This window comes from Pteropus alecto, unplaced genomic scaffold, assembly GCF_000325575.1.
Source record: "Pteropus alecto unplaced genomic scaffold, ASM32557v1 scaffold98, whole genome shotgun sequence".
Classification (NCBI taxonomy): domain Eukaryota; kingdom Metazoa; phylum Chordata; class Mammalia; order Chiroptera; family Pteropodidae; genus Pteropus; species Pteropus alecto.
In genome coordinates, this window is record NW_006443570.1 from 23,210,486 (window position 1) to 23,237,616 (window position 27,131).

Consider the following 27,131-nt stretch of genomic DNA (forward strand, 5'->3'; position numbering starts at 1 on the left):
TGAGGATGCAGGAGCCTTATCTTGGGTCCCTTTCTCCAGGGGAGGGAGAGAGGTGCTCATTTAGGACAGTCTAGTCTGCCCCCTGCCTCGCCCTGTAGGGGCAGGGAGGCTGGTGAGCTTGATGCATCTCTTCTCCTAATATGCATGGTCTTTTCTATCAGAATTTTAATTTAGTAGGGACGTTTCTAGCTTCTTTGCAGCCATGGTTCCCTCTAGCACTTGGCTCCTCCAAATCTGTGAGATGGCCCGGTTCACATCCCAGAACTCCGTCCCTCTCCTCTCCCCTTGTCTTCCGACCTCCAGTGTCACTTCAAGCCCCAGGGAGTGGACCCATGCCAAGGCCCTCTCTGACCTCAATTGAGTTGTGTCCTCCCCAGCCCCTGAGGACATGTCTTGGCTTCTCTGTTCTCCCGTGGGTGCTATTGGGGTTGCTTGAGCTTGAGTAGGAGCAGGATGGGGCTGGGCTGGAGAGAGGAGATAGGATGTGTGCCTGGTAGTGAGATGGACCAGAGGAGGGAACGCAGTTAGATTCCTGGGTGGGGTTGAGCAGGTGGTGGGGTACTTTTCACACTGCCTCAGGGGCTGGGGCGTGAGGAGTGAGCAGGGAGCCCGAGCTGGGAGGAAGCCATGATGATCATCTTAGTTGCCATTTACTGAGGGTATTTGTGTCTCGCCCTCTGCTGGATACACTATACAACTACCTTGCAAAGTGGGTCAGATCTCCTATTTTACAGGTATGGAAACTAAGGCTCAGAGGCTGAGTCACCAGGCCACATAGCTGGTTACTACTGGTTACAGCTGGCAAGCAGCAGAGCCACGCGTTAAAACCTCGTCTGTGGCACATTGTCAGGGCTCTTTCTACCACACCACGGTGCCTTTTTTTGAGAGATTTAAAAATTCACTTTTTTCCTTCTGATCTAGCACATTGCTTTCCTCCCAAACCTGGAATAGGACCGAGGGCCCTGGATGGGTACTAAGTGTGACGTGTTTATTAGTGTTGGAAGGAGACCCTGAGACCCAGGTGAGCCCTGGGCTGAGCTGCAGGGCCTGGCTCCTCGCTCTCCACACTGTGCTCTTGTTAGCAGCACAGCTCTCGACCGCCTCTGAGCCCTGAGCCTGAGATGCTATCTGAGTATTTCCAAGCCATTCACTTTATTGATTTTTAATTTTTCTTGTGGGATAGCCATAGGGCATGAGGACAGCTCTCTTTTTCAAAGCAGGTAAAAAAAAATTTTTTTTTAAACTGAAGTAATACATGCAATGATTAAGAAACAAAACCCAGGCTGTTCGTGAAGGGAACAGTTCACTCTGCCTCTGCACTCCTCCACCCCTAAGCTCCACCTGCAAAAGAACTACTTACTCTTTTAGCTTTTCCTTCTAACCTTTGAGTAGGATGTTTTAGGCTCCATGAGGTCCACGTGAATGCCTTTAAAGATGCAGGCCCTGCTTTTTTTCTTTTAGTACTTTTATTCTCTTTATACACAGGACTTTTCAATTCACAGAGTGGGAAGGTTGAAGCCCCGAGCAAGTGCCGTGAGGCTCACAATGTATTTGACATCAGATCTTCTTCAGGCCTTGTAGTGTTGCTGGTATTCTGTGCCCCAGTACTGCCTCCATCTTGCCTTGCGGGCCCGCAGTGTTGAGAATTCATTCAAGATAAGGATGGAAGGGCAGGGCTGCTTCCTGCATCCTGACTTTCCTTGGCCCCTAAATGGGTCTTCTCTTACAACCTTCTGGCATGGTGCCCCTTCCCGTAGAGAGACCCCTTGCCTTATGGTGTAAGGTATGGTGACTCCACCAGCTCTGGGCTCCCCAGAAAAACAGTACTGGCCAAGGAGGGGTCAAAGGTCATGGCTAGTCAATGTGGCATAATAGCTCCGGGCGGACACCCAAATCCTGTAGTTCCTTGTTTGATCTTAAGGAAGTTGTTCAACGTCAGCAGCAGCAGCTGTGGTGGTAGCAGCCACACCTACAGTGGCAGAGAGACGGGGCTCCCTGACTTGCAGGGGACAGGCACTGGTGGAAGATGATGGATTTCTTAAAGAATCTTTTGGTGAGTGACCTGGGCTATGGAGGGAGGAATGCCTGTCTGTCCCCTTCTCTCTCCCCACCTGTGGGTAGGTGAAAGTAGAGCCAGAGCCCCTTCTGCTGTCACCTGGCAGAGAACCCTTGGTGGCTGTTGACCTGTCATGGGGCATGGAAGCTGCCTGTCACTCAGGGGAAGGCGAAACAGGCATCAGGTGCAGAGAGGACTGTGTGCGTGGAGGGGGACACCAGAGGCCATGGCATAGAGACAGGGACCAGGGCCTTTCCTCCCCAGCCTGGAGATCTAAGGTGGGGGTCCTGGCACAGGACTGGGCAGAGTTTATCTCTGTGTTCCTCTGACACAGCTTCTTGGTGCTGTGCCAGGGCCTCAGGGGACCCACAGCCCGCTGCAGGCTGTGCTGCAGGTGGGGGTGCCAGGGTGAGAGAGGGAGGGACTCTAGCTGGGCTTCCGGCTGGCTGCAGACACTTGGAGCTGGCCAGGCCAGCCCTGTGGGGCGCAAGCCTCTCTCCATTTTGTGTCATGATGTATGTTGCCTGCGATGGCCTTGGCAGGGGACTCTGTGTCCTGTCACAGAGTCTCACAGCTGTGTGATTGGTTTAACACTTGGGTGTGGTGTGTGTGACATTCTCGGCTGGCCTGGAGGGTCAACATCCTTTTGTGCCAAGTAAGATTATGCCCGGAGGCCCTGTGGGTCCCCTGTCTCAGCTCTGCCAGCCCCTGTGTTCCCCTCCCAGTGAACATGGGGGCCCAGGCTGACTGGGCCGGGTCAGGCCTGCTGGGCTTTTCCTCATTCACGGACCCGCCTGCTGCAGCTGCTGGAGGGCTGGTGGGCTGTGTCCTTTCCTTTCTTCCCCTCCTTGGCTGTGTTAGCCTCCTTTCTCTAGGGGAGCTGAGGACAGCAGGTTAGGGATGAGTGTGGGGAGTGACAGGGCACTTGTTTGGGAGTCGTGCCAAGGAGGGTTGGTGCCCTCAATCTCAGGCTGTGTCACCACTGGCTCCAGGTTGGGGGTGATCCTGGTGGCCCTGTTACCAAATAGAAATGCCTTGAGCCCTCTGGACCTTGGCAGTGGTGTGTTGGAGGGTTTTAAATGGGGGACTGATGTCGTTTGATTTATCTTTCAGAAAGACCATGTGGCTGTTGAATGGGTAGCTGATTAGGGAGGTGCTAGTGTGGAGAGGGGGCTGCCACATAGTCCCCATGAAGGACACAAAAGATGGTGGGGCAGGAGAACTGCCGGGAAGTGCTCAGACTTGGGATATATCTTGACAGTAGACTTGCAGGTGGATTGGGTGTGGAGAATGAGGGATGGAGAAATCAGTGATGACCCTTTGGGTTTTGTCCTGAGTGTCAGGGTGGGTGGAGGATGGCGAGACAGGCTAGGGTGGAGAAAAGTGTTTGAAGAAAAAAGTTAGGGAGGATTCTGTTGGGCTTTGTTAAATCTGAGATGCCTATCAGACAAGCATTGGAGATGTGGAGCTGGCTAACCCAGATAGTGCTGGACTTGAATCTGGCTTCTGCCTTTACTGTGTCCACAAGTTATGGTGGCAAGTTGCTGCACTACCTCTGAGCCTGTACCCTCTAATCCCCCTCCCTGGGTGCTTGTGAGACTTATGGGGTGCCTGATTCAGTGCCCAGTGGCTGGCACATCACGCGCACCCAACAGAGGATACCTGGGCTTCCTATAACTTTGTTTCTATCATCTCATTTCTAGCTCAGAAACATTCAATGGCTCCCTATTGTACAGTCAAACTTGGAACTTGTGTCTTGTGGGCAGATTTGGCTCATAGGTGTATTTTGTTTGATCCACACAGAGCTTTTAAAAAATGGACTTGGTTATCAATGTATAAGAATTGGGAGAGTTCGTGTTCAAATTTGGATTTCTGGCTTATCTGGAAAAGTTGAAAACTCTACTAATGTTGAGTTTGTATTTCTGCTTGCAGCCTGGCTATAGAAAATGAAGCAGCCGCCGCTTTTGGAAGGGGCTTACGTGCTTCCATTTACCATTGTTTTACTCCCCTACTCTTTGTTGTTTTTGAGGTGAAATTTACACAATATAAAATTAGTCATTTAAAAATGAACAATTCAGTGGCATTTAGTACATTTACAATGTTGCACAACCACCACTTCTGTCTAGTTCTAAAATATTTTCATTACCCCCCAAATAAAACCCCATTAAGTAGTTCCTCTTCCTTCTCCCCTCCTTCTAGTCCTTGGCAAGTACTAATCTGCTTTCTGTCTCTGTGGATTTACCTATTCTGGATATTTCTTAGAAATGGAAACATACTATATCTAACCTTTTGTATCTGGTATCTTTCACTTAAGCATAATGTTTTTGAGGTTCATTCACATTCTAGCAGGTATCAGCACTTCATTACTTTTTATGGCTGAATGGTATTCTGTTGTATGGATATGTCTCAATTTTTTATCCACCCATCTCAATTTTTTATCCACCCATCCGCTGACAAACATTTAGAATGTTTCCACCTTTTGCCGATCCCGTCTGATCTTGGAAGCTAGGCATGGTCGGGCCTGGTTAGTACTTGGATGGGAGACCACCTAGGAAGACCAGGTGTTGTAGGCGTTAAAAAAAAAAATCTAGAATGTTTCTACCTTTTGGCAAATGTAATTAGTGCTGTCTTCACTGTACAAGTGAACAACATAGGTGTACAAGTATTTGTTTGAGTACCTGTTTTTAGTTCTTTCGGGTATGTACCTAGGAGGTCATATGGTTAATCTGTGTTTAACTTTCTGAGGAACCGCCAAATTGTTTTCCACAAGAGCTGCACCATTTTACATTCCTATTGGCAATGTATGAGGGTTCCAATTTTTCCACATTTGTGGCAACACCTGTTATTTTCTGTTTTTTCGATTATAGTGGGTGTGAAGTGATATCTCATGTTGTTTTAATTTGCATTTTCCAATGACTAATGATGTTGAACATCTTTTCATGTGCTTATTGTCTATTTGTATATGTTTTTTGGAAAAATGTCTGTTCAAGTCCTTTATCTGTTTTAAAATGGGTGGTTTGTCTTTTTCTATGAGTTCTTTAGAAACTCTGTTCTGGATATTAGACTCTTATCAGATGTATGATTTGCAAATATTTTCTCCTGTTTATCTTTTTACTTTCTTGATAATGTCCATTAAAACAAAAAAGTTTTAAATTTTGATGGTCCAACTTATCTATGTTTTTTTTTTCACTTGTTTGTTTCTTATGATGTCATACCTAAAATCCATTGCCAAATCTAAGGTCATAAAGATTTACTCCTATATTATCTTCTAAGAGTTTTATAGTTGTAGGTTTTAGGTTTAGGTTGTTGCTTAATTTAAATTAATTTTCTCATATGGTGTGAGGAGTAGGGGTCCAATTTTTCTGTATGTGGATATCCAGTTTCTCCAGCAGTTGAAAAGACTATTCTGTCCCCATTTATTGGTCTTGGTACACTTGTCAGAAATCTGTTGGCCATGAATGTATCATCTGGACTCTAAATTTTATTACATTGGTCTATAGATCTGTCTTTATCCCAGTACCACACTGTTTTGATCACCATAACTTTGTAGTAAGTTTAGAAATTGGAAAGTGTGAGTTCTTTTTCAAGAATGTTTTGGCTATTCTGGGTCCCTTGAGTTTTCATATCGACTTTGGGATCAACTTTTCAGTTTCTACAGAGAATCCAGCTGAGATTCTGATAGAGATTGCATTAAACCTGTAGCTTGCTTTGGGATGAGTTGCAACAATATTAAGTCTTCTAACCCATGAACAAAGGATGTCATATCAGTTGTTTAGATCTTATTTCTTTCATCATTATTTTGTAATTTTTAGGGTACCAGTCTTTTGTATCCTAGGTTAAATTATTCTAGGGATTTTTTTTTTGATGCTATTGTAAATGGAATTGTTAATTTTCTTTTCAGATTATTCTGCAATTTTGGTAACTGTCTTTATTAGCTCTGGTAATTTTTTTGTGTAGATTCTTTTTTTAAAAAATTTATTGGGGTGACATTAGTTAACAAAATTATATAGGCTTCAAGAGTACAGTTCAGTAATACATCAAATATATATTGTATTCTGTGTTCACTACTTAAAGTTAAATCTCCTTCCATCACCATATATTTGACCACTCTTTGGGGTTTTTATATTGGATTATGTCATCTTCAAATAGAGATAGTTTTACTTCTTCCTTTCCAATTTTATTTCTTTCTTTTGCCTAATTCCTCTGGCTAGAACTTTCAGTAGTGGTGAATAGTAGGCATCTTGTTTTGTTCCTGGTGTTAGGGGGAAAGCTTTCAGTATACTTTCACTACCATTGCACATGATGTTAGCTGTGGATTTTTTTTTAAGAGCCCCTTATCATGTTGAGGAAGTTCCTTTCTGTTCCTAGTTTCTTGAGTGTTTCTTTTGAAAGGGTATTGGATTTTGTTAAGTGCTTTTGCATCAATTGAGATAATCAAGAGCTTTTTTTTTTTTTCCTTTGTTCTAGTAATGTGATATAGTAAACATTGGTTGATTTTCTTATGTTGAACCAACCTTGCATTCATGGGATAAATCCCACTTTACCATGGTTTATAATCATGTTTGTTAGTATTTTGTTAGAGATTTTTGCATCTGTATCCATCAGGGTTATTGGTCTGTAATTTTCTTGTAGTTTCTTAGTACGATGTGGTCTTATAGAATGAGTTAGGAAGTGTCCCCTCTTCTGTTTTTTGGAAGAGTTTTTGAAGGATTGGTGCTAATTCTTTAAATATTTGGTAGAATAGAGATAATTTTACTTCTTCCTTTCCAATTTTATTCCTTTCTTTTGCCTAATTGCTCTGGCTAGAACTTTCAGGATGCTGAATAGTACTTTTCTTTGTTGAGAGGTTTTGATTACTGAATCAATCTCTTTACTTGTTATCCTTTCACTCTTTTGTGTTACTTGCCTGGTACCTGTAGTCATTTGCATTTTCAGATCCTGTCTTGAGATTTAAATATAAGTCTGCCTAATTTTTCAGATGTTCTATAAAAACCCAAGCATCCTCCATTCTAAGTTACGCTGCCCCATTTCTGCTCTGGCCAAGTTGCTCCCTTTCACACATTTACCTGCAGTAAACATAATTAATTTTATAGATTAGTGGTTCTCAAAATGTGGTCCCTGGATCAGAAGTATCACTATCATCTTGGAACTTGTTAGAAATGGAGATTTTCTGCCCAAGAATTGGAAACTCTTGGGGTGGGGCCAAAAACTTGTGTTTTAACAAGCCCTCCAGGTGATTCTGGTGCATTAGCATTGGCATAGGTAGTAGAGAGCCTGGCAGGCTCTTGGCCCAAGTTGACATAGCTGAAGCATTGCCTCTGAAGGACTCCAGCGGTAGAGGAGCTGTGCTCAGTGTGAGCTGGTGGGGAGGGGAGAACAAAGAAAGGAGAGAGGAGCTTGAAGGTAAGATGGAGAAGAGAAGGAGGGTGGCTTGGCTGGAACAGGACCTGAGTCTGGATGCATCTTATCATTGGAACGTCTGTTGGGTTAGGGTTGGCTGTCCAGGGTGAGGGGTGCAGTCTGTGAGCAGAGAACAGACAGTGCTTACTAGCAGGGACATGGGCCTCTCCAGCCCTGACTCCCAGACCTGCTTCATTCTCATCTTGCTGGGCAGGCTATTTAGCCATTCATTCAGAAAACATTTTTTGAGAATGTGCTGTGTGCCAGGTTGTTCTAGACCCAGGGATACAGCAGTGAACAAAAGAGCCTTGCCCTCGAGGACCTTCTCTTTCAGTGCCTTTGTAGTGTTCCCTTTGCCTTTTTGCGAGGAATAGCCCTGATGTTTTCTACAGGCCTCGGCAGCTAGATTTGTGGCCAGCTGGCCCTCATTCTGCTTGCCCTGAGGATGGGGGCCTCTGAGCCAACAGCAGAGCCTGGGCAGTGTGGAGTGTACCGTGGACAGGCATCTGTGGGACACATCTGATCTGGCTCTCAATGGGGTGTGTGCTGGGGGTTTCTAGCTCCCCCAACTTTCTAGAAATCTCTTTTAAAAAACTCTCCAGCAATCCTTTTGTGATATCTTCCTTCTCTGTGGGGATGAGAAGCTTGCTCTGGCCCCTGTTTTCCTCCCTACCCCAGAACTGCCCAGCTCACATCTCCATCCCATTTCTCTGGGACCTGTGTGGGTGGAAAACACCCTGTCCTTTATCTTTGTTTTAGTGTTTCTCATTGCTGTTGACATGGCTTTGCCCCTTTGTGTGTGCTCTGGATTCAGGTGGGCAGGAATAAGGAGGCAGTTGCAGCTGTGCATGAATATGTTCTGTGTTGGGTGCAAACTGGCTCATATTATCCCACCACAGCCCTGTGTGTCAGCACCCTTATAGCCCTGTTGCTCAGAAAATGTCATCTGGTGCTGTGAGTAGTGGGTGCGTGGTACTTTCTGGGAAGGGGGTGTAGGAAGGCTGCTTGTACACAAACATACTCCCGCTTCCAGGATGGGAAGAGAGGAGCCTAGAACTAGGGCAGGTTGCCCAGGGGGGACCCAGTGGGCAGTGGGTGTGTGGCAGTGGGAGACACTTCTCCAGGCAGGGTCAGAGGAGGATGGAGAGGGGAGTGTGCTGGTGGGGACTCCTGAGCTTCGATGCAAAAAGGAGAAAAGAACAGGTGGCCATCTGTCTGCAGGGTAAGGCCACATCCATGGGTTGAGCTGCTGTGGACCAGAGCGAGGAAGGCCAGGCTGGTCTTGCCCCAGGAAGGGCGTGGGGTGGTGAGAGGGGTGGTGGTGCCCGTCCTATATTGGAACATGCCATTGCTTCTTCTTCTTCACTGCCTGGGCAGAGGGCCAGTGCCAGAGAGAGCAAGTAGGGACATCAGGAAGATTTTTCAAGACTGGCCTTGCAGTTTCTGTTCTCTTCTGCTCCTGCTACCTCGGACTTCCTCCAGCTTTCTACCCCGAAGGACTCGCTTTGTCCTTCCAAGGGAAGACCAGGCAGTTTCTATATTGGGAGCCGAAGACGACAAGGATTGAACCCAAACCAAACCCTGGGGCCCAGCCTACAATTTCCTTGGCTGAGTGCTGGCTCTGTGCGATTATTTCACGGCCTACTTGACTGGCTATTAAAGCAGAGCCTACGGGGAAATGCTGGCCATGGTTCTGATTTGGGTAGCAACAGCTGTTGCTAATAATAAATTAGACAGCTGAGTGGATGCTGGTATTGATGAGGAGTCCAAATCGCATTTCTCTGTGACAGTCCAGTACCCGGCTTTCTGATGGGAGGACCCCTTCCTAAGGATGTCCCAGGCAGGACTTCATTCTGTCCTAGAGGGCCTGTGGAACAACACCAGTGAGTCAGTGAGCATTTATTGAGTGCCTGTTGTGTCCGTTGGCTGTGTGCAGCAATCTGAGGGGGTGTGGACGAGGGTGGGTCCAAGTGGCCAGAGCTGCTGTTCCAGGCTGGCCTGAGTCACCCTGCTTCTGGGTGGAAAAGGAGACTCCCTCTTTGCCAAGGCTGGAACTGTCCCATTGGAAAGTTCAACTAGTCACCGAGAAGTGGGGTCAGTCCAGCTGAGGCCAAGTTGCCACTGGTTGATTTCTGCTCCTGGGCACTGTCCCCGCAGGAATGGTCCACCTAGAGCCTCACTCAGGGCTGAGGCTGAAACAGTCTTTTCATCTCATCACCTGTGCCAGCCCGAGGCCTTGGAGCATTGTCATTCAGGAAATACCCATTTTTAACAGTAATTTAAACAGACCATTTCTGGAAAGACCAATGAAGTCAAGAAAAGCTAAGTGTCCTAAATCAGGAAAAGCTAACTATTCTAAAGCTGCTAGACCACCTCCCAGCAGGATGAGGCTTGTTTGCAGAGGGAGCTTTGTAAACGTTCCTTCAGTAGTTGCTATTTACTGAGCTCTCTCTGTGGACAAGGCGCTGGCTGGGTACCTCTTGTTCACGTTCTCGCTTCATCCTCACATGAGCCTTGAAAGGCAGAGGTAATGTTATTCCATTTCCAGTTGAGGGGATTGAGATTGAATAACATGTCTCGTGCCACACAGCTGGGCAGTAGCAGGTGGGCACTCCCCAGACTTGGCTATGACCATTGGACTCTACTGCTTCTTTATCTTTCTACTGTATTCCAAACCTCAGTAGCTCTCCACTGCCTTCTAGAATAAGCCTGAATTCCTGGCATTTAGAGTCTCTCAGGCCTAGACCCCAACTCTCCTTTCCAGTCTGATCTTCAGGATTTTGACCTAGAGACCTCAGTTCAGCCAGATTGATCTACTCACTGTTCATTGAATACATGTCATGCTTCCCCACCTTCCTACCTATTCATATTCATATCCACACTATTACCTATAAAGCCCTCTTCACCCCTCTCTATCAAATGTTCTGTTTATTCTTTAAGATCTGCCTGGGATCCCACATTTTGCAAGAAGCTTTCCTTGATGTGGTAGTTTTAAAATATGTCCGTAAATTCTTTGATACTTCGAGGTAGAAACTAATTCCCCTACCCCCTGAGTGTGGACTGGTTATAGATGCCTGCTCCTAATGAATAGGATAAAGTGGAAATGATGGTGTATGATTTCAGAGACTAGGTTATAAAAGGTACCGTAGTTTCCTTTGTGCTTTTTCTCTTGGATGCTCGTTCTGTGGGGCATTAGCTGCCATGTTTTGAGGATACTCTGGAGAGGCCCGTGAGGGCCTGAGGCCTTCTGCCAACAGCCTTGTGAGTGATCCCATGTTGGAAGCAGATTCCCCAGCCCCAGTCAAGCCTTCAGATGATGTAGCTGCTGTTGATACTCTTACTGCGACCACCTGAGAAACCCTGAGCTAGAACTGCACAACTTAGCCACTTCTGAAGTTCTGACTCACAGAAATTGTTTTGAGTCACTAGGAGTAATTTGTTGTACAGCAATAGAGAATGAATACACTTGACCTCCTAGCCAGAAGTGCTTCATGCCTGCTCTGGACCACTGTGGCAGTTGTCATCTGTAATGCAACCCTGGACAATTTTGTCTCATAATTGAGATCAAGTACCCTGAAAATCGGGCCCTTGCCTCGTACTTGCCATGTCCAGTCCCTGCCTTGCAGGGGTGTATTCAGTTGCAGTTAATTCATTAACCAGTACAAGGACTTTGTCTAAGAAGACATCTAAAGTATTTTTTTGATTGCCAGTTTGCATGAATAACAGAGTTAGCTGGATTTGGGGGTGACTCAAGAGAGCCCCTTAGTCTATAATACGCAGAGCCAAGGTTAGACCTGAATTGGCCTGAATCCAGGGACTTTCTTCGGGCTGTGTCCTTGTGTCCCTGAATATACCCTGTTATGAAGGTGGGGGAAGGGCTTATATCAGGGGTTGGGAAAAGCAAAGAATGCCAGAGCCTCTACTTACGTGTTCAAGTCTTAAAAACGTTGATTAATTACAAAAATAATTTATAATTGTAGAAAATTTTAAAATATTGAAAAGCAAAAAAGAAAAATTTATTCTTAACCTATAACTCATTTTGACATGTATCCTTCAAGATATATTTCTCTGAATGAGTGATGTGTATATTCATATATAAATCTCCAAACAGGTTTTTACATTTAATTGAAAACAATGGGACCATATCCTAAACTTTATCTTTCTCTCTTAGCCATGCAGTGTGAATCTTTGCCCAAGCAGGATTAACACAGATCTCTTCTCATAGTATTTTATTGTACGAGCATACTCCTATGCAATATTTACTCTTTCCTTCATTGGTGGACAATTCAGCTGTCTGCACTTCTTTGCCTGTAAACAATGTTTTGACAGATATCCTTGTATACATATCTTTGTGTATTTGCCCAAATATTACTTTAGAGTAAATTCCCTAGAGTGGGTTTATTGAACCAAAATGTATGAATATTTTTAAGGCTTTGGACACACAGTACCAAATTGCCCTTCAGAAAAGTTGTACCAGATTCATACTTACCTATTGTTCCTGTGTCCTTAACTCCATATCCTTGCCAACACTGGGATTTCTTTTTAATCTTGGCCAATCTGAGAGATGAAAGATGTTATCTTATTTCTAAATTTCTTTAGTAACCAGAGCGATTGAGCACGTTCCTTGTCTTTATTGGTCATTTTATCTTTCTTCTTGAGCAAATCGTTTATGTCTTTTGCATATTTTTGTTTCCCTTTCAAAACTTATTTATTTGAAGTTTAATTATGCAAGTAACATAGGTCTACCTGCTTGTGGAGCAGGCTGTACATAAAGCAAAACCTCCTTCACCACTCTCCCTCCTCTTCTCCATGTAATCACTTTTTGATGGTGTGAATTACAGTCTTCCATATTATTTTCTGTGCATTTATGTACACATATATAGGTAACTTTAGGTTTTGTTTTTATAAAAATGGAACCATATTCTATGTGTTGATCTCTGATTTGTAGCCACCCCCCATACTTAATGTATCTTGGAGAACATCTTATGTAAGCAATATAGATCTATTGCTTTCTTTTTGAGTGGCTGCATAGTGTTTTTTTGGAACAGCTTTATTGAAATATAATTCATGTACTACAAAGTCACTCATTTAAAATGTACAATTTAGTGGTTTTTAGTATATTCACAGAATTGTGTAACCATCACCACAATCAATTTTAGAACATTTCATCACCTCAAAAAGAAACCCCGTGCCCTTTGACTGTCATCTTGGAAAGCTCCCGTTTCCCTCAGCCCTAAGCAAACACAAATCTACTTTCTGTCTCTATAGATTTGCCTATTCTGGGCACTTTATATAGTTGAAATCATATAATATGTGGCCTTTTGTGTCTGGCTTCTTTCATTTAGGGTAATATTTTCAGGGTTTATCCATGTTACAGCATGTATCAGTACTTCATTCTTTTTTATGGCCAAACACTATTTCATTGCATGGCTATGCCATAATTGTTTATTCATGTATTGTTGGATGTTTGGATTGTTTCTACTTTTTGGATGTTATGAATAGTGTTGTTATGAACATTGAAGTACACATTTTTATGTGGACATATATTTTTATTTCTCTTGAGGTATATGCCTAGGAGTGGAATTTCTAGGTTAAATTTTTAACGTTTCAAAGAACTTCCAAACTGTTTTACACAGCGGCTGTACCATTTTACATTCCCACCAGAAGTACATGATGGTTCTAATTTCTCCATATTCTCACTAACACTTGTTATTTTGTCTTTTTGATTATAGCCATTCCAGTGAGCATAAAGTGGTTTTGATTCACATTTCTCAATGACTAATGTTATTGAGCATCTTTGCATGTGCTTGCTGTCTATTTGTTTATCTTTGGAGAACTGTCTATTCAAATCCTTTGCTCATTTTTAAATTGAGGTATCTTTTTATTATTGAGTTCTAAGAATTCTTTATATATTCTAGATATGAGTCCCTTATCAGATATATGATTTGCAAATATTTGCTCCTATTCTGTGGGTTGTCTTTTCATTTTCTTGTCATGTCCATTGATGTGCATTTTTAATTTTGGTAGAGTCAATTTGTTGAGTTTTTGTTGTTGTTGCTTATGCTTTAGGTGTCTTATCTAAGAATTCATTGCCAAATCCAGGATCACAAAGATTTACTCCTATATTTTTTCCTAAGAGTTCCTATAGTTTTAGCTCTTAACATTTAGGTCGTTAATCTGTTTTCACTTAATTTTTGTGTACGGTGTGAGATAAGGGTCTGATTTCATTCTTTGCATGTAGCTATCCAGTTTTCCCAGCACAACTTATTGAAAAGACTCCACTGAATAGTCTTGGCACTCTTGTTGAGAATCTATTGCCATAAATAATATAGATTTATTTCTGGACTCTAAATTCTATTCCAATGATTTGTATGCTTATCCTTATGTCAGTACCACACTGTCTTAATTACTTTTGCTTTGTAGTAAGTTTTGAAATTGGGAAGTATGAGTCCTCCAACTTTGTTTTTTTTTTTTTTTTAAAGAATGCTTTGGCTATTCTTGGCCCCTTGAGTTTCCATATCAATTATAGGATCAGCTTTTCAATTTCAAGAAAGGATCCAGCTGGGATTGCATTGAATCTGTAGATCAAATGGAGAGAACAGCTATGTTAATCATACTGACTTTTCTAATCATGATCATGGCATTTATTTCCATTTATTTAGAGCCTCTTCAATTCTTTTATCAATGTTTTGTACTTTACAGAGTATAAATTTGTGTTTCTTTTGTTAAATTTACACATAAGTATTTTATTCTCTTTTAAAAAAATATAATAGACAATTTGTTGTTTGTATTTACATTGTACAATTCAATGAGTTTTTCAATTATAGTTGGCATACAATAATATACCAGTTTCAGTTGTACAGCATAGTGATCAGAGATCCACATAACTCACAAAATGATCACCCCACTAAATCTAATATCCTTCTCCCCTTCCGTATTTATTACAACATTATTAACCATCTTCCTCATGCTACACTCTACATCTCCATGTCTATTCTGCAACTATCCATTTGTACTTCTTAATCCCTTTGCCTTTTCCCCTCCCAACTTTCCTCCCATCTAGTATCCCTGTAAATATTCTCTGTATCTATGAGTTTATTTCTGTTTTTGTTGTTGTTGTTTATTTTGTTCTATGGATTCCACATGTACGTGAAATCATGCAATATTTGTCTTTCTCTATCTGACATTCAGCGCAATACCTTCTAGGGCTATCAAGGCAATATCTTTTTTCATCCCCTTCCTTTTAGTCTGTGTGTGTGTCTTTTAATCTGAAGTGTGTCTCTTGTAGGCAGCATATGTAGGATTCTTTTTTTCTTATCCATTCAGCCACTCTATCTTTCGGTTGGGGCACTTAATTCTTTTCCATTTGAGGTACTTGATGATAGGAATGTAGTTATTATCATTCTTTATTCATGTTTTTGATGCATTTTTTTTCCTTGAAGAAGTCCTTTCAACATTTACTGTAATAGTGGCTTGGCATTGAGGAATTCCTTTAGGTTATTTTTGTCTGGGAAGCTCTTTATCTGTCCTTCGACTCTAAATCATAGCTTTGCTGGATAAAGTATTCTTGGTTGTAGATCCTGGGTTTTCATCATGTTGACTATTTCGTGCCAAGCCCTTTTGTCCTGCATGGTTTCTTTTGAGAAATCAGCTGCCCGTCTTATGGGTGCTCCTTTGTAGGTAACTAACTGCTTTTCTCTTGCTGCTTTTAAGATTCTCTCTTTGTATTTAAGCTTTGACATTTTAATTATGGTGTGTCTTGGTGTGGGCCTCTTTGGGTTCCTTTTTCTTGGGACTCTCCGAGCTTCTTAGGGTTGTATGTCTATTTCCTTCAGAAGGTTAGGAAGGTCATTATTTCTTCAAACAGCTTTTCCACTTCTTGTTCTCCTTCTCCTCTTCAGGTACCCCTATTACATGGATTTTTTACACTTAATTTTGTCCCAAAGACTCCTTAAATTATTATCATAGTCTTGTCTCCTTTTTTATTGCCATTCTAATTGGATAACCTTGGCTTCCCCATCCTCTATGTTGGTAGTTCGATCCTCTTTTTCATCCACTCTGTTGATTCCCTCTAATGTAGTCTTCATCTCAGATAATATGTTCTTCATTTTTGACTCATTCCCTTTTATAATTTCCATATTTATTTTTGTTTTTTATCTCTTTGTTAAAGTTCTCACTGAATTCATCTACACTTTCACTAAGTTCATTGAGCATCTTTATAACGAGTGTTTTGAACTCTGCATCTGTTAGATTGCTTGACTCCATTATTTCTGGATCTCTGTTCTGTTCTCTCATATGGTTTTTGCTTCTTTGTCTTCCCATTTTGGCTGCCTTTCTGTGTCTATTTCTATGTACTAGGCAAAGCGCCTAAGTCTTCCAGTCTTATTAGCATGGCTTTGTGTAGTAGATGTCCAGTGGCACAGTCCTGAGAGGGGTTCAGCTGCAGGCCAAGTTTTTAGCCCCAGTCTGTGCTCCTCTGGGGCCACCTGTTAAGATTCAGCAAACAATCCACAGATGCTGTGCTTATAGTTGCGTCAAGAGGCCACACCAGAAACTGTGGTCAGCTGCCACCAGTGTAGCTCTTGGAGTTGCTCAGCAAGTTTCACAGGACTCCCTGAGGACACAGCTGGATGTGGCTTGGGTGGGGCCTTGAGTTGGGGGAGGCGGAGTTTCAGGAATCCTCTGGGCAAGTGACCTCTGTTATCCAGTTTGATGACGTCTCAGCTGTGATGGTACTGTGTCTGCACACTGGGAAGGGGGAGGGCTCAACAGAAGAACAATGGATACTGCTGGCACTTCTGCCTAGGAGAGAGCCTCACCTTTGGCCCTCACTCTGATAACTCAGTGTCCCCCTGTAAGTCCCTGGTGCCTCCCGTGCAGCCAACCCAGTGCTGGTTCTCAGAGCAAGTCCATCACCGTGAAAGTCCGTTCAGGGACATGGCCCTTTTTAGAGGCATCTGCAGCTGCTGGTTGCCACAGCCTTTGAACCACTCAGCCGCTCGGGACTGGGAAGCCTCATGTCTTCATCACCTCCTACCTTCTACCATTGCAGGTTGATTATTTCTTTTCCCTAGTTGTAGTACTTCTGTTTGTCTAGAGCCCAGGTGACTTTCCTTGCTGTTTCCTCTGTGTTTTTGTCACAACTTTGATATAGTCGCAAGAGGAATGAACAAAGCCTCTCTGATCTACGCCATTTTTTTCCCATCTCTTCCTAAGTATTTTATTCTCTTTGATGCTATTGTAACTGGAATTGTCTTCTTAATTTTATTTTTGGGTTGTTCGTTGACAGTGTGTAGGAATACAATTGATTATTATATATTTATCTTGTATCATGCAACCTTGCTAAACTTATATTAGTTCTAAAAGTTTTTTTAGTGAATTCCTTAGGATTTTCTATATATAAGATCGTGTCATCTGTGAATATAGTTTCACCTCTTCCTTTCCAATTTGGATGCCTTTTATATAGTTTTCTTGCCTAATTGCTCTGGTTAGAACATCCAGTACAATGTTAAATAAAAATGAAGAAGTGGAGATCCTTGTCTTGTTCCTTATGGGAAAAGTATCCATTCTTTCATTATTAAGTATGATATTAGCTGTGGGGTTTTTGTAGGTATACGTTATATGTTGAAGAACTTCTCTTCTATTCCTAGTTGGGTGTTTTTTTTTAATCCACAAAGGATTTTGGATTTTTTCAAATGCTTTTCCTATGTCTATTGGGACGATAATGTGGTTTTTGTTTTTTATTCTATTCATGTGGTGTATTACATTTATTGATTTTTGGATGTTAAACCAACCTTGCATTACTGGGATAAATCCCACCTGGTCATGATGTGTAATTCTTTTTATATGTTATTGGATTGAGTTTGCTACTATTTTGTTGAGAATTTTTACGACTATGTTCGTAAGCTATATTGGTCTGTAGTTTTCTTGTAATGTCTTTGATTTTGGTGTTAGGATGATACTAGCCTCATGGGATAAGTTAGGAAGTGTTCCCTCTTCTGTTTTTGGAAGAGTTTGTGAGGAATTAGTATTAATTCTTCTTTAAATGGTAGAATTCATAAGTGAAACCACGTGGGCCTGGTTTTTTCTTTGTGGGTAGTTTTTTGGTTAAACTAATTCAATCTGTTTATTATAGGTCTTTTTTTGATTTTCTCTTTTCTTCCTGAGTCAATTTTGATAGTTTGTGTATTTCTAGGAATTGACCATTTCATCTGAGTTATCTAATTTATTGATACAGAGTTGATCGTAATATTTGTATTTATTCTATGAGTGTAGCTTACTATAACCAGTTTCCTATAGATTGACATTTAAGTTATTTTCATTTTTTTACTGTTACAAACAATGCGACAATGAACATTTTATTGTGTCTATCTTTGTGTACATGTGTGAGTGTGTTTGTAGATCCCTAGAAGTGGAATTACTAGATCAGAGGTCTGTATATTTAAAATTTTGATTGTTTTTACCCCTTTGTACTTTTTCTGCTCATCTTTCTAGCCTTATTGCTTTGTGTCTAGTAATCTTGGTTTCTTGGAGACTGGAGTTTGTAAGAATGCACAGAACAAGTGCAAAGATAGGTTTGGGACCTGGGTGTTTGGTGGCTGCTCTTGGTCAAGGGTGTTTGATGTGGGTGCCCCAAGCTTGTCCTCAACCCTGTACAATCACATGTGGAGTTTCCAGACTTTGGAACCTGAACTGCTGGTGAGTCAGAGACTCTGCCTGTGACAGGCTAGCTTTAGTCTGGGAGAGGTCATTTGGAGCTGCAGCAGGGCTAGGTCTCCCCAGGTGACTCCTCAAGGGTCCCTCCCATGGAGGTTCTCTTTTGAGAATTCTGAGGGCAGCAGGAGCTCCAGACAGTTCTGATCATTGGTGCCCACAGAGAGAGGGAGAGCATTTGGACGTTCTACTTCTGCATGAAGAAGTAGCAAGGACATACTCGGTCATCCTTATCACTGCTTTCTTTTCTCTCATATTCATCTGGGTACTGTCCGTTCTGGGCACTTATTAACTCATAACTTGCCAGTGCCCAGATATGGGCAATGGTGTTAGGACAACAAAGTGTGCCTGTGTTCATGGAACAGGAATTGGGGGAAAAGGTCTGAGGGACTTCTGCATGTATTTTGTTAGGGTAAAGCTTTCAGCCCCTTCACCCATTCTACTTTCTTTTTTCCCTCTTTGTCTTATCTGGAGTTTACAAAGGTGGCACTACAGTAGGTTGAAGGTTTGGACTTACATAGTTTGAGATTTTTAAAATAACCCATTCAGGCTCCTGGAGGTTTTTAGGCTTTGCTTCACAAGCTATAGTGTCCCAAAGAGGTGCCTTGGAGGCAGGGGACAGGGGCAGGCAGAGGTGGCACATCCAGGGCTCAAGCCCCGACAGCTGCCCTGGCCAGTGTGGTTCTGCTTTTTCTGTTTTTATATATTGGAATTCTAAGCGAGATTTTGTTTAAGGAGATGGAAAGGCTATGTTGGCACAACAGTTGGAAAACTACTTGTGGTGGACCTCTTGGCCCCACTGTTGGGTTGAAAACATCCCAAACACAGTCCTGCTGGAAGCCGAATCCTGGGGCCAACAGGCGTTTTGGGGGAACTTGACTTTTCCCAGGAGCTCTATAGCCTCCTCTCTCTTGACAGAGACTGAGTGGCTGCTCTCCCCAGGGCCATTTGCCAGCTGGGGCTGTTTTATTTTTTCTTTTGTTGTGTGGTGTGTTCTGGCCCTCCAGCCCTGCAAAGGCAAAATAAAATGATCTTCTTTCTTGATCCAGATGAATTTTGTCCCTGGGGAAGCCCTGGGTTTAGCTTCTAGACAGTCGGTGAGGAGGTTTTCTCAGCAGATCTCTTTGCTGATGCCCCACCTCTCTCCCCACCCTCTTTGTATCTTTCAGTCTGCGGAGTTCTTCGAGATGCTGGAGAAAATGCAGGTGAGTATCCCAAAACTAGGGAAGCTGAGCCTTGATTGGGGGTGCTGTAGTGACCTTGGGGAACATAACCTGAGGCAGAACCCACAGACAGAATTTGGGGGCCTTGGAGGGAGGGGCAGGGAAGAGAAAACTCACAGCCCTGATAGCCCAGACAACCTGAGGCCATTTCCATGTTGAGTGGCACAGAGGACTCTGGGAAAGGCTCCTGCCTGAAGAACAGGGAGAGGATGAAAAACAACCCCCAGCAGAGCAGATGGGGTGCCATCAATCAACCCCACAGATGTGGGGAGGGCTTGAGAGGGTCTGTTGTACCTAGAATGAGTTGGAAAGAAAGCCTGAAAAAGAAAGACCCTTTTTAGGAAAGTCACCTTGTGTCTGGGAGGCAGAGAGGCCGGTGAGAGACGGACCTGAGTTCAAATCTCGCATCTAACATTTGCTTGCCAAATTACTTCTCTTTTCTAAGTCTCTGGCTCCTGTTTTTTGTCTGCTTACAGCACTATTCTCACCTCACTCTCAGACCAAATACGTGGTTGTTTTTTTCCCCACCAAACAATTCTCTGACATTAACTGGATGTCCTACAATTCAACTCAATTCTGACACTATCTACCTAGAGTTGGCGTCAAATCCCACAGGATAAGGGCTCTGTCCCACAAGACTGCCCCAGATGCCAGTTACAAGTCTAGGTTGTCATATGTGCCTCTGACCCACGGGCTATAAATTGGAGGTTCCTATGACTCCTTCCTCCGGTGTGATTAATTTGCTAGAGTGGCTCATAGAACTCAGGAAAACAGTTTCCTTCTAGATCGCCAATTTATTATAAAAGGGTATAACTCAGAAACATCCAGAATAAAGAGATGCATAGGGCAAGGTGTGCGGGAAGGGACCTGGAACTTCCGTGCCCTCGGACACCCCACTCTCTGAGTGCCTCCACATGTTCACCAACCCAGAAGCTCTGTGAACCCCGTCCTTTTGGACTTTTATGGAGGTTTTATTACATAGATATGATTCATTAAACCACTGGCCACTTGTGATTGATATCACCCTCCAGCCTCTCTTCCCTCCTGGGAGGTTGGGGGTGGGTGGGACTGAAAGTTCCAACTCTCTAATAGTGATTGGTTCCCCTGTTGACCAGCTTCCATCCTTAGGGATATCCCAAAAGTCACCTCGTCAACATAAAATCATTAACATAAACTTATGAATAACATTCCTTTCACCTTTATGGCTCTGAAGCTGTTTCAGGAGCCAAGGGCAAAAGGCCAAATACTGTAACAAAAATGTTCCAAAATGCTTCGATTGCTCTTATCATGTAGGAAATTCCAAGGGTTTTAGGAGTTCTGTGCCAAGGACGGGATGAAGACCAAAATATATATTTCTTATTATAAATCACAATATCACAGCCTCTATAAATAAGTAAGAATAAAAATATCCACTTACATTGTTGCTGGGATGAAATGAGATAATATGTGTAAATATTTGGTAGGCAATGAAAAGAAATCAGTATTCAATGTGGATTTGGGGAGCCTTTGTAATTCTACCAAGGGGTCAGGGCTCACAGGTAAAACTTACTGCCCTAGGGAATATGGGGAGAGATCCAGAAGGTTAATCAACACAGTCAAAAAGATTGGGAAGATGCTGATAACACATACTTTTGTCTGGGGTCAGAGATTGACAGGTTTTATCTCATTTCTTCCTGACAAGGCCCATGGGAAGTAGGTATATTATCATTATCATCCCCATTTCACAGATGAGAAAACAGAAGCACAGTGATAATCAATATAAGGGCTCATGACTAACAAGTAGCTTCAGAGCCAGAAGGCTTAGCTGTTCATTATATTATGATATTTTTTACCCTAAGTAGAGGCTCCAGGCTCAAGGAAGAAAGATTCTGTAGGCATGGTCTGGAAGCTGTAGGAGGAGAGACTTGGAAGGTGCCCACTCTGGTCCTGAGATGCAGGTGCAGCTGCTGAGGGGGCTGCTACTGTGAGCGAGTGAGGTCCTCATGGGAAAGCTGGGTCTCCCTGAGGATGGGGAAGGGGAGGGACTGTTCGAGGGAAAAATATTAGAGGTTGTATCATTTTCATGAGCAAGGTATAAAGATTCTCTTCTGTCCTCAGTAGTGTGTGGACTACAAACTAATTTCATATGCATTTATATCCATTTAGGGAACTTACACCCAATCAGGTTGTGGAAACAGGGATGGCACGTGCCTTGACATCGAGTGGCGGGAGACCGTGTATAATTAAGTTCTCAGTTGTCTGCAGTAAAGCTGGGATTTTCACCCCAAGCCCATGGAATCCCAGCACTCTGGGAAGCTGGCAGAGTTTTTGTGGCTCACCCGGTCCTCACCCTGCCTTCTCCCTGGTTGCTCCCACAATCCATCCATCCCTCGTCCCCAGCTGGAGTGTGCTTCTTTCCCCACAAAGGGCTTCTCTGTTTGAGCACATAATTCAGCTCAGCTTAACTGGCTTCATGTTATTCTGTTTTTTTGAGGCTGCTGGGCTTAATTTGGTAACTAGATTGGGAGCCTCTGGAGGGCAGGAGCTTGGTATTTTGCTCCCTTAGCACTGTTTCCATAGTACTGACACCATGGGTGGTTTGCCAGTTCCATCTTAGTTGAGACTGCTGGGGGCTGAAATCGGACTTCCCAGGGTTTAGGTCTCTACCATGTGCCCACTGGGCCCCAGCCTCTGAGGGGCCCACGGTTTCCAACTCCTTTGAATATAGGAAACTCACATACGGGGAACCAGCGAGGCTGAAGCGGGTGGTGTGGCCCAATTCTGTCCTTGAGTGTGAGTGCCATCTGTCCTAATGCTGCAGTTGTGGAGACTCAGGCTCAGCAGTCGGGTGCCCAGGGTGCTCTGTGAGTTGCGAGTCGCTGAAACTAAAATCCAGGACTCCTGAACCCCCAGCCCAAGAGTCTACGAATTTGAAGAGGGGTGCAGTCCCTGTGAAGCAGCAAGGGCTAAGTGCACAGTTTTGAGCTCCTTCTGTTCTGAGTTCAAGTTCTAACCCTGATGCTCTCTAGCTGAGTGTCCTTGGTCAAGTCAGTCTATCTCTCTGAGCCTCAGTGTCTTCATGGCAGGGGAAGGGGAGATAATGATAATACCTATTACAAAGGCTGACACATGGAAGGGAAAGGGCCCAGTGCTGGGCGGTGGCTCTGTCATGGGGGAGGGTGGGGAGAAGGTTTGTTTTCCTGCCCAGGGGCTGTTCCCAGGCTGGGATGACTAATGCAGGACAAATAAAACAAACTCCTGATATCACCCCTCTCCCCATCTGCCCAGTTTGCCTCCCTGGACAAGGTCTGTAGGGCCACCCAGGTGGTTTTCTCTCTGTGTGGGGAGAGGAGCACCTGTCCAGTGGGACGGGCCTTCCCATGCCCACCTGAACAACGCTGCAGGATGACTCAGCCTGGAGAAATCCTGAGAAGCTGAAGTCTAAATCCATCCAGTGAGCAGGAGCCCTGGGCTCTGAGGGCTGTCGGGTGTGGTCAGATGTCCTGGCTTCAAAGCAAGGTCCTGTCATTTGGTCGACAGAAGGCCTGACTTCAAATTCAGGCCCTGCCACTCACTAGCTGTGTGACATTAGGTGAGCAACTTGCTCCCTGGGCCTCAGTTTCCTCATTGGCAAAAGGTGCTGAGGGCTTCAAAGGAGACAACAGAGGGAGCTCACTGTAGAAGGTTCAAATCCCACTGTATTATAATTAGGCAGCGCTGTTTCCAAACTCTCCTCTCCCCAGAGGGGACCTGTTCCTCCTAGTTGTCCCACCATCTCATACTCTCATTGGATTGATTCAAGTAATCCTGGGACCACCATGTGCTCTCGTCCCACAAAACCCAGTTAAGTCAACTTGACTGTAAGACCACTGGACAAGGCACTGTGCTCCAGCAGTGAAATTTCTGGATACCTGCAGGCGAACCTTTGTAATCCAGGGAGGGAGGTGTGGCGTGAGGTCCAGAGTGCTGGCTCTGGCCCGCATAGACATGGGTTCCCATTCTGCCCCTCCCCTCATCCCCCAGCGAGCCTGGGGGAAATGTTTTAGCACCAGGATAGTAATACTGCCTACCTCGTAGAAATAATAACTCCTAGCTTTTACTATAGACCAGCGGTCCCTAACCTTTTTGGCACCAGGGACTGGTGCTCCTATGAGAATCTAATGCCTGATGATCTGAGGTGGAGCTGAGGTGGTGAGGCTAGCACTGGGGAGCGGCTGCAAATACAGATGAAGCTTTACCCGATTGCCTGTTGGGTACCTCCTGCTGTGCAGCCCGGTATCTAACAGGCCATGGACTGGTACCAGTCTGCCGCTCAGGGGTTGAGGACCCCTGCTATAGACCAATCACTCTTCCAAGGGCTTAGCAAGGTCCTGTCATTTAACCTTCACTACTGTAGTAGGTGCCACAGTGTTACCATTTTGCAGATGGGAACACTGAGCCACAGAGAGGTTTATGACTTGCCCAAGGTCATAAGGTCATAAGTGGCAGTGTTTGGATTTGAACCCTGCTGATCTGGCTGAGTCTATGCTCTTAGCCCTTGCCCTGCTGTCTCGTCTGGGCTGCTATAAGGTCTGGGGATGACAAGGTATGTGACGTGTAAGGGCCCCAGTACACAGCAGCTGTTCCTGTTGTTATTAACCCGCAGCTAAGGCAGGTGCTCCCAAGGGACTCCTTCGTTCGGCCTCTTTTTTGTGACCCTTGCTTTTCTATGGATCCTCTTTTCCTTGTTTCTGCAGGGGATCAAGCTTGAAGAGCAGAAGCCGGGACCCCAGAAGAACAAGGTGGGCTGGGTGGGAGAGGTGTTAGCCAGGCAGGCCCGATGAGGGGGCTGAGTAAGAGGAAGGCAAGTGTAGTGGATGGCATGCTGGAGTCTCCTATTTTACACTAACTCTGATTTTCACCAAGAGCCACATAAGTGGCTGCCTGTGTATTGACTGGGACATGGTTGGCAGTAAGGCGGGGCCCTGGCTTGATGCCTTTAGAGCAGTTTCAGAGGAGGCGGGGTGGAGGCCTTAGGAAAGACCTAAGGCTTCTGGCTCCGCCTGGATCGTCCACACCCGCTCCTGTGAGGGAACCACACACAGCATTTAGGGGTGTCAGGCTCTGTGCTCCAGGATCCAGCAGGCATCAACTTTCAGCTTCAGGGGCTATTTCCAAGGCCCAGGGGTGCAGTTCGTCACTTGGAAGTCAGCCCCCTTTCCTGGGGGCTGGGTGAAACCAGGGGTCAGCTTTTTATTGGAGCCTCCAAAGGTGAGAAGCTAGTGTCAGAAGGGATACGAAGTTCATACTGCATCTTGCTTCCTCTGTGTGTTGCATCTTTGGCTGGCTGGTTTGCACTCAGGTTCTGTCAATTCGAGGAAGGACTCAAGAGAAGCCAGATCCCAGAGCTGCCTGTAGGCTGTTTGTCCATCTGGTGTTCTTCCTGCCGATGCTCACAAAGCCCTGGTGCAAACTGCCGGACTCCCCAATGTACCCCCTCCCCAGGTTGGGGAGAGGGAATGGAAACAGTGATCACACTTCATGGGCACTGCTGGGACTAAAGATGGCATTGTTTGTTTGTCTTGCAGGATGACTATATCCCGTACCCCAGCATCGACGAGGTAGGAACCCCCTGAATCCTGTCTCTGAGGCAAGGCTGGGAAAGCTGATGGCGATGATGATGACGGTCCCTGTCCCACCCCACATGGAAGAGAACCTAGGGCCTGAGGCCTCTTCCCCTTTGTGACCTTGGCTTTTCCAGGTTTAAATTGGAGGGTGCCAATCTGGTCCTTGAAATCCTGGGGCTACAGGGCTGGTGAAGCCAGAAATGTTGTGGAACTTAAAGGAGGGGTTCCTGTTACTGTCTTTGGCTTCACATACTGGGGCCCCCTTCTTGGGGCAGCTCAGAGGTCAGGGGACATCACCACTGTTGCCCCTCCCCTACCCCTGCAGACCCAGGACAGACTGCAGTGTGAGGCCTTCCCTCTGCTTCCAGGTTGTGGAGAAGGGAGGCCCATACCCCCTGATCGTCCTGCCCCAGTTTGGGGGCTATTGGATCGAGGACCCAGAGAATGTAGGCACACCAACCTCCCTGGGAAGCAGCACCTGTGAGGAGGAGGAAGAGGACAACCTCAGCCCCAGCACCTTCGGCTACAAGCTTGAGTGCAAAGGCGAAGCCAGGGCCTACCGCAGGCACTTCCTAGGGAAGGTGAGGCCAAGGGGCCCTGGGTGAAAATAGCTGCCGGAGTGGGACTGTGTGAGGAGCCCAGCGACCCTCCCCAGTGCCCCTCTCTGTTTCTGTTCCTTCCTGGTTCTGCCCCCGTCCTTGCTGCTTGCCTCTGTCCTCATTGGAGATGGCCGACTGCCTGTGCTCCTGGGCAGGGGGAAAGGGGGCATGCAGATATCTGGAAGGCTCTCTGTGATGGGTCCTTGTGGGAACCACCATGAGCAAATGTTCTAGGAGGTGATGGAAGGGGTAGTGTTTGAGGGTGAAGGAGGGTGGAAGGAAAAATTATGTTCTCCATTTCCATCTAAATAACGCGAATCTCTCATGTCTTCGCTCAAGAAGGTCCCCCGGGTACTTGTACTGGATGATGTCCCGTGAGCCTCTCTGATTGCTTAACAGTGACAGTTACATTTCTTTAAATATATTCTGCCCTTCAGACTTGCAAGGTTCTGGAAGTCCCAAGGCAGATTCTGGAAGTCTCCAGACTAAGGCAGCTTTGCTGAATCTCACAGGAAGAGGATGGATCAGGACCCCTCACTCCTAGCTTGTTAAAATGCAGACTCCAGGGCCCCAGCCTGATACGGCAGGTCTGAGGTGGGCTACCTGAGCCAGGGTGAGACCCACTGTCCATAGACCTCCCTGTTCCACTTGGAGTGATGTGCTAGGGTTTCTCCTAGCTTTATTCTCGCATATAGTCTGAAGTGGCAGGGGCTGCCCCCTGGGAGCAAGGAAGTAGACTCGGTATCTTGTGGTGAAGAACTTGAACTTCAGTCACAACAGATGTGGGTTTGAACCCTGGATCTGTCATCTACTAGTTGTGTGACCCTGGACAGTTACTTAACCTCCCTGAACATGATTTCCTCATCTGTGAAATGGGGATGATGATGATGTTATCTCCCCCATAACGTTGTGATCTAGGTTAAAGGAGATAATAGGTATTGAGTTCTTAGCCTAGTGCTTGACATATCCTGAGGACTTGGCAGTTAGAACCAATTACTGTGATCCTCTTCCCCTCCCCACTCCCCTTCTTCCTCCTCCTCCTCCTCAGTTGCAGCCACAGCAGTAGCTTCCCTCTCTTCCCCCTTGCTGTGGGGCTTCCCACTCACTTATGGGGAAGAAGTGATTTGGGGATTAATGCTTGGGAGATCCCCCCACTCCCTGCTAACACTTTATTTCTGTTTCTAGGATCATCTAAACTTTTACTGTACTGGCAGCAGTTTGGGGAACTTGCTCCTGTCCATCAAGTGTGAGGAGGCCGAGGGCATTGAGTACCTTCGGATCATTCTCAGGTGGGGCTGCTGCACTGTTGGAGGCCACACCCCTGGTGGTGGGGACCCAGAAATACCAGTCTGGCCAGTCTGTTCCGGGTGTGCTGGGGGAACAGACTGGCTGGAATCCTGGGGTGATGTCCAGGAGATGGGTGTTTGTGCCAGCTGGCTGGTTTCCAGAGTCAAGGCGGTATTCTAGTCTCAAGGCCACCTAGACCGAACCCCCACCTGACTCTTGCTGGGGACTGTGCCTCTAAGGAGGATGGGAAGAAAAAGTAAGGATGGCT

The 27,131-nt window shown here is 45.0% G+C and overlaps 1 protein-coding gene across 9 annotated transcripts in view; it reads left to right on the top strand.

The window, feature by feature from the left end:
* Positions 1–27,131, top strand: part of RAP1GAP2 (RAP1 GTPase activating protein 2) — a 194,681-nt gene that overhangs the window by 115,170 nt on the left and 52,380 nt on the right. For 7 of the 9 annotated variants that reach the window (XR_003043929.1, XR_003043930.1, XM_025041649.1 and 4 more), the window contains 5 exons: positions 19,339–19,374; positions 24,108–24,152; positions 24,939–24,971; positions 25,346–25,558; positions 26,762–26,865. Coding sequence is in view for 7 of the 9 variants with exons in the window: in XM_025041649.1 (XP_024897417.1) it covers positions 19,339–19,374; positions 24,108–24,152; positions 24,939–24,971; positions 25,346–25,558; positions 26,762–26,865 (431 nt within the window). In the remaining 2 variants the exon portion in view is untranslated. The remainder of the gene's footprint in view (positions 1–19,338; positions 19,375–24,107; positions 24,153–24,938; positions 24,972–25,345; positions 25,559–26,761; positions 26,866–27,131) is intronic. The other 2 variants (XM_025041647.1, XM_015599353.2) reach the window with 1 other exon arrangement.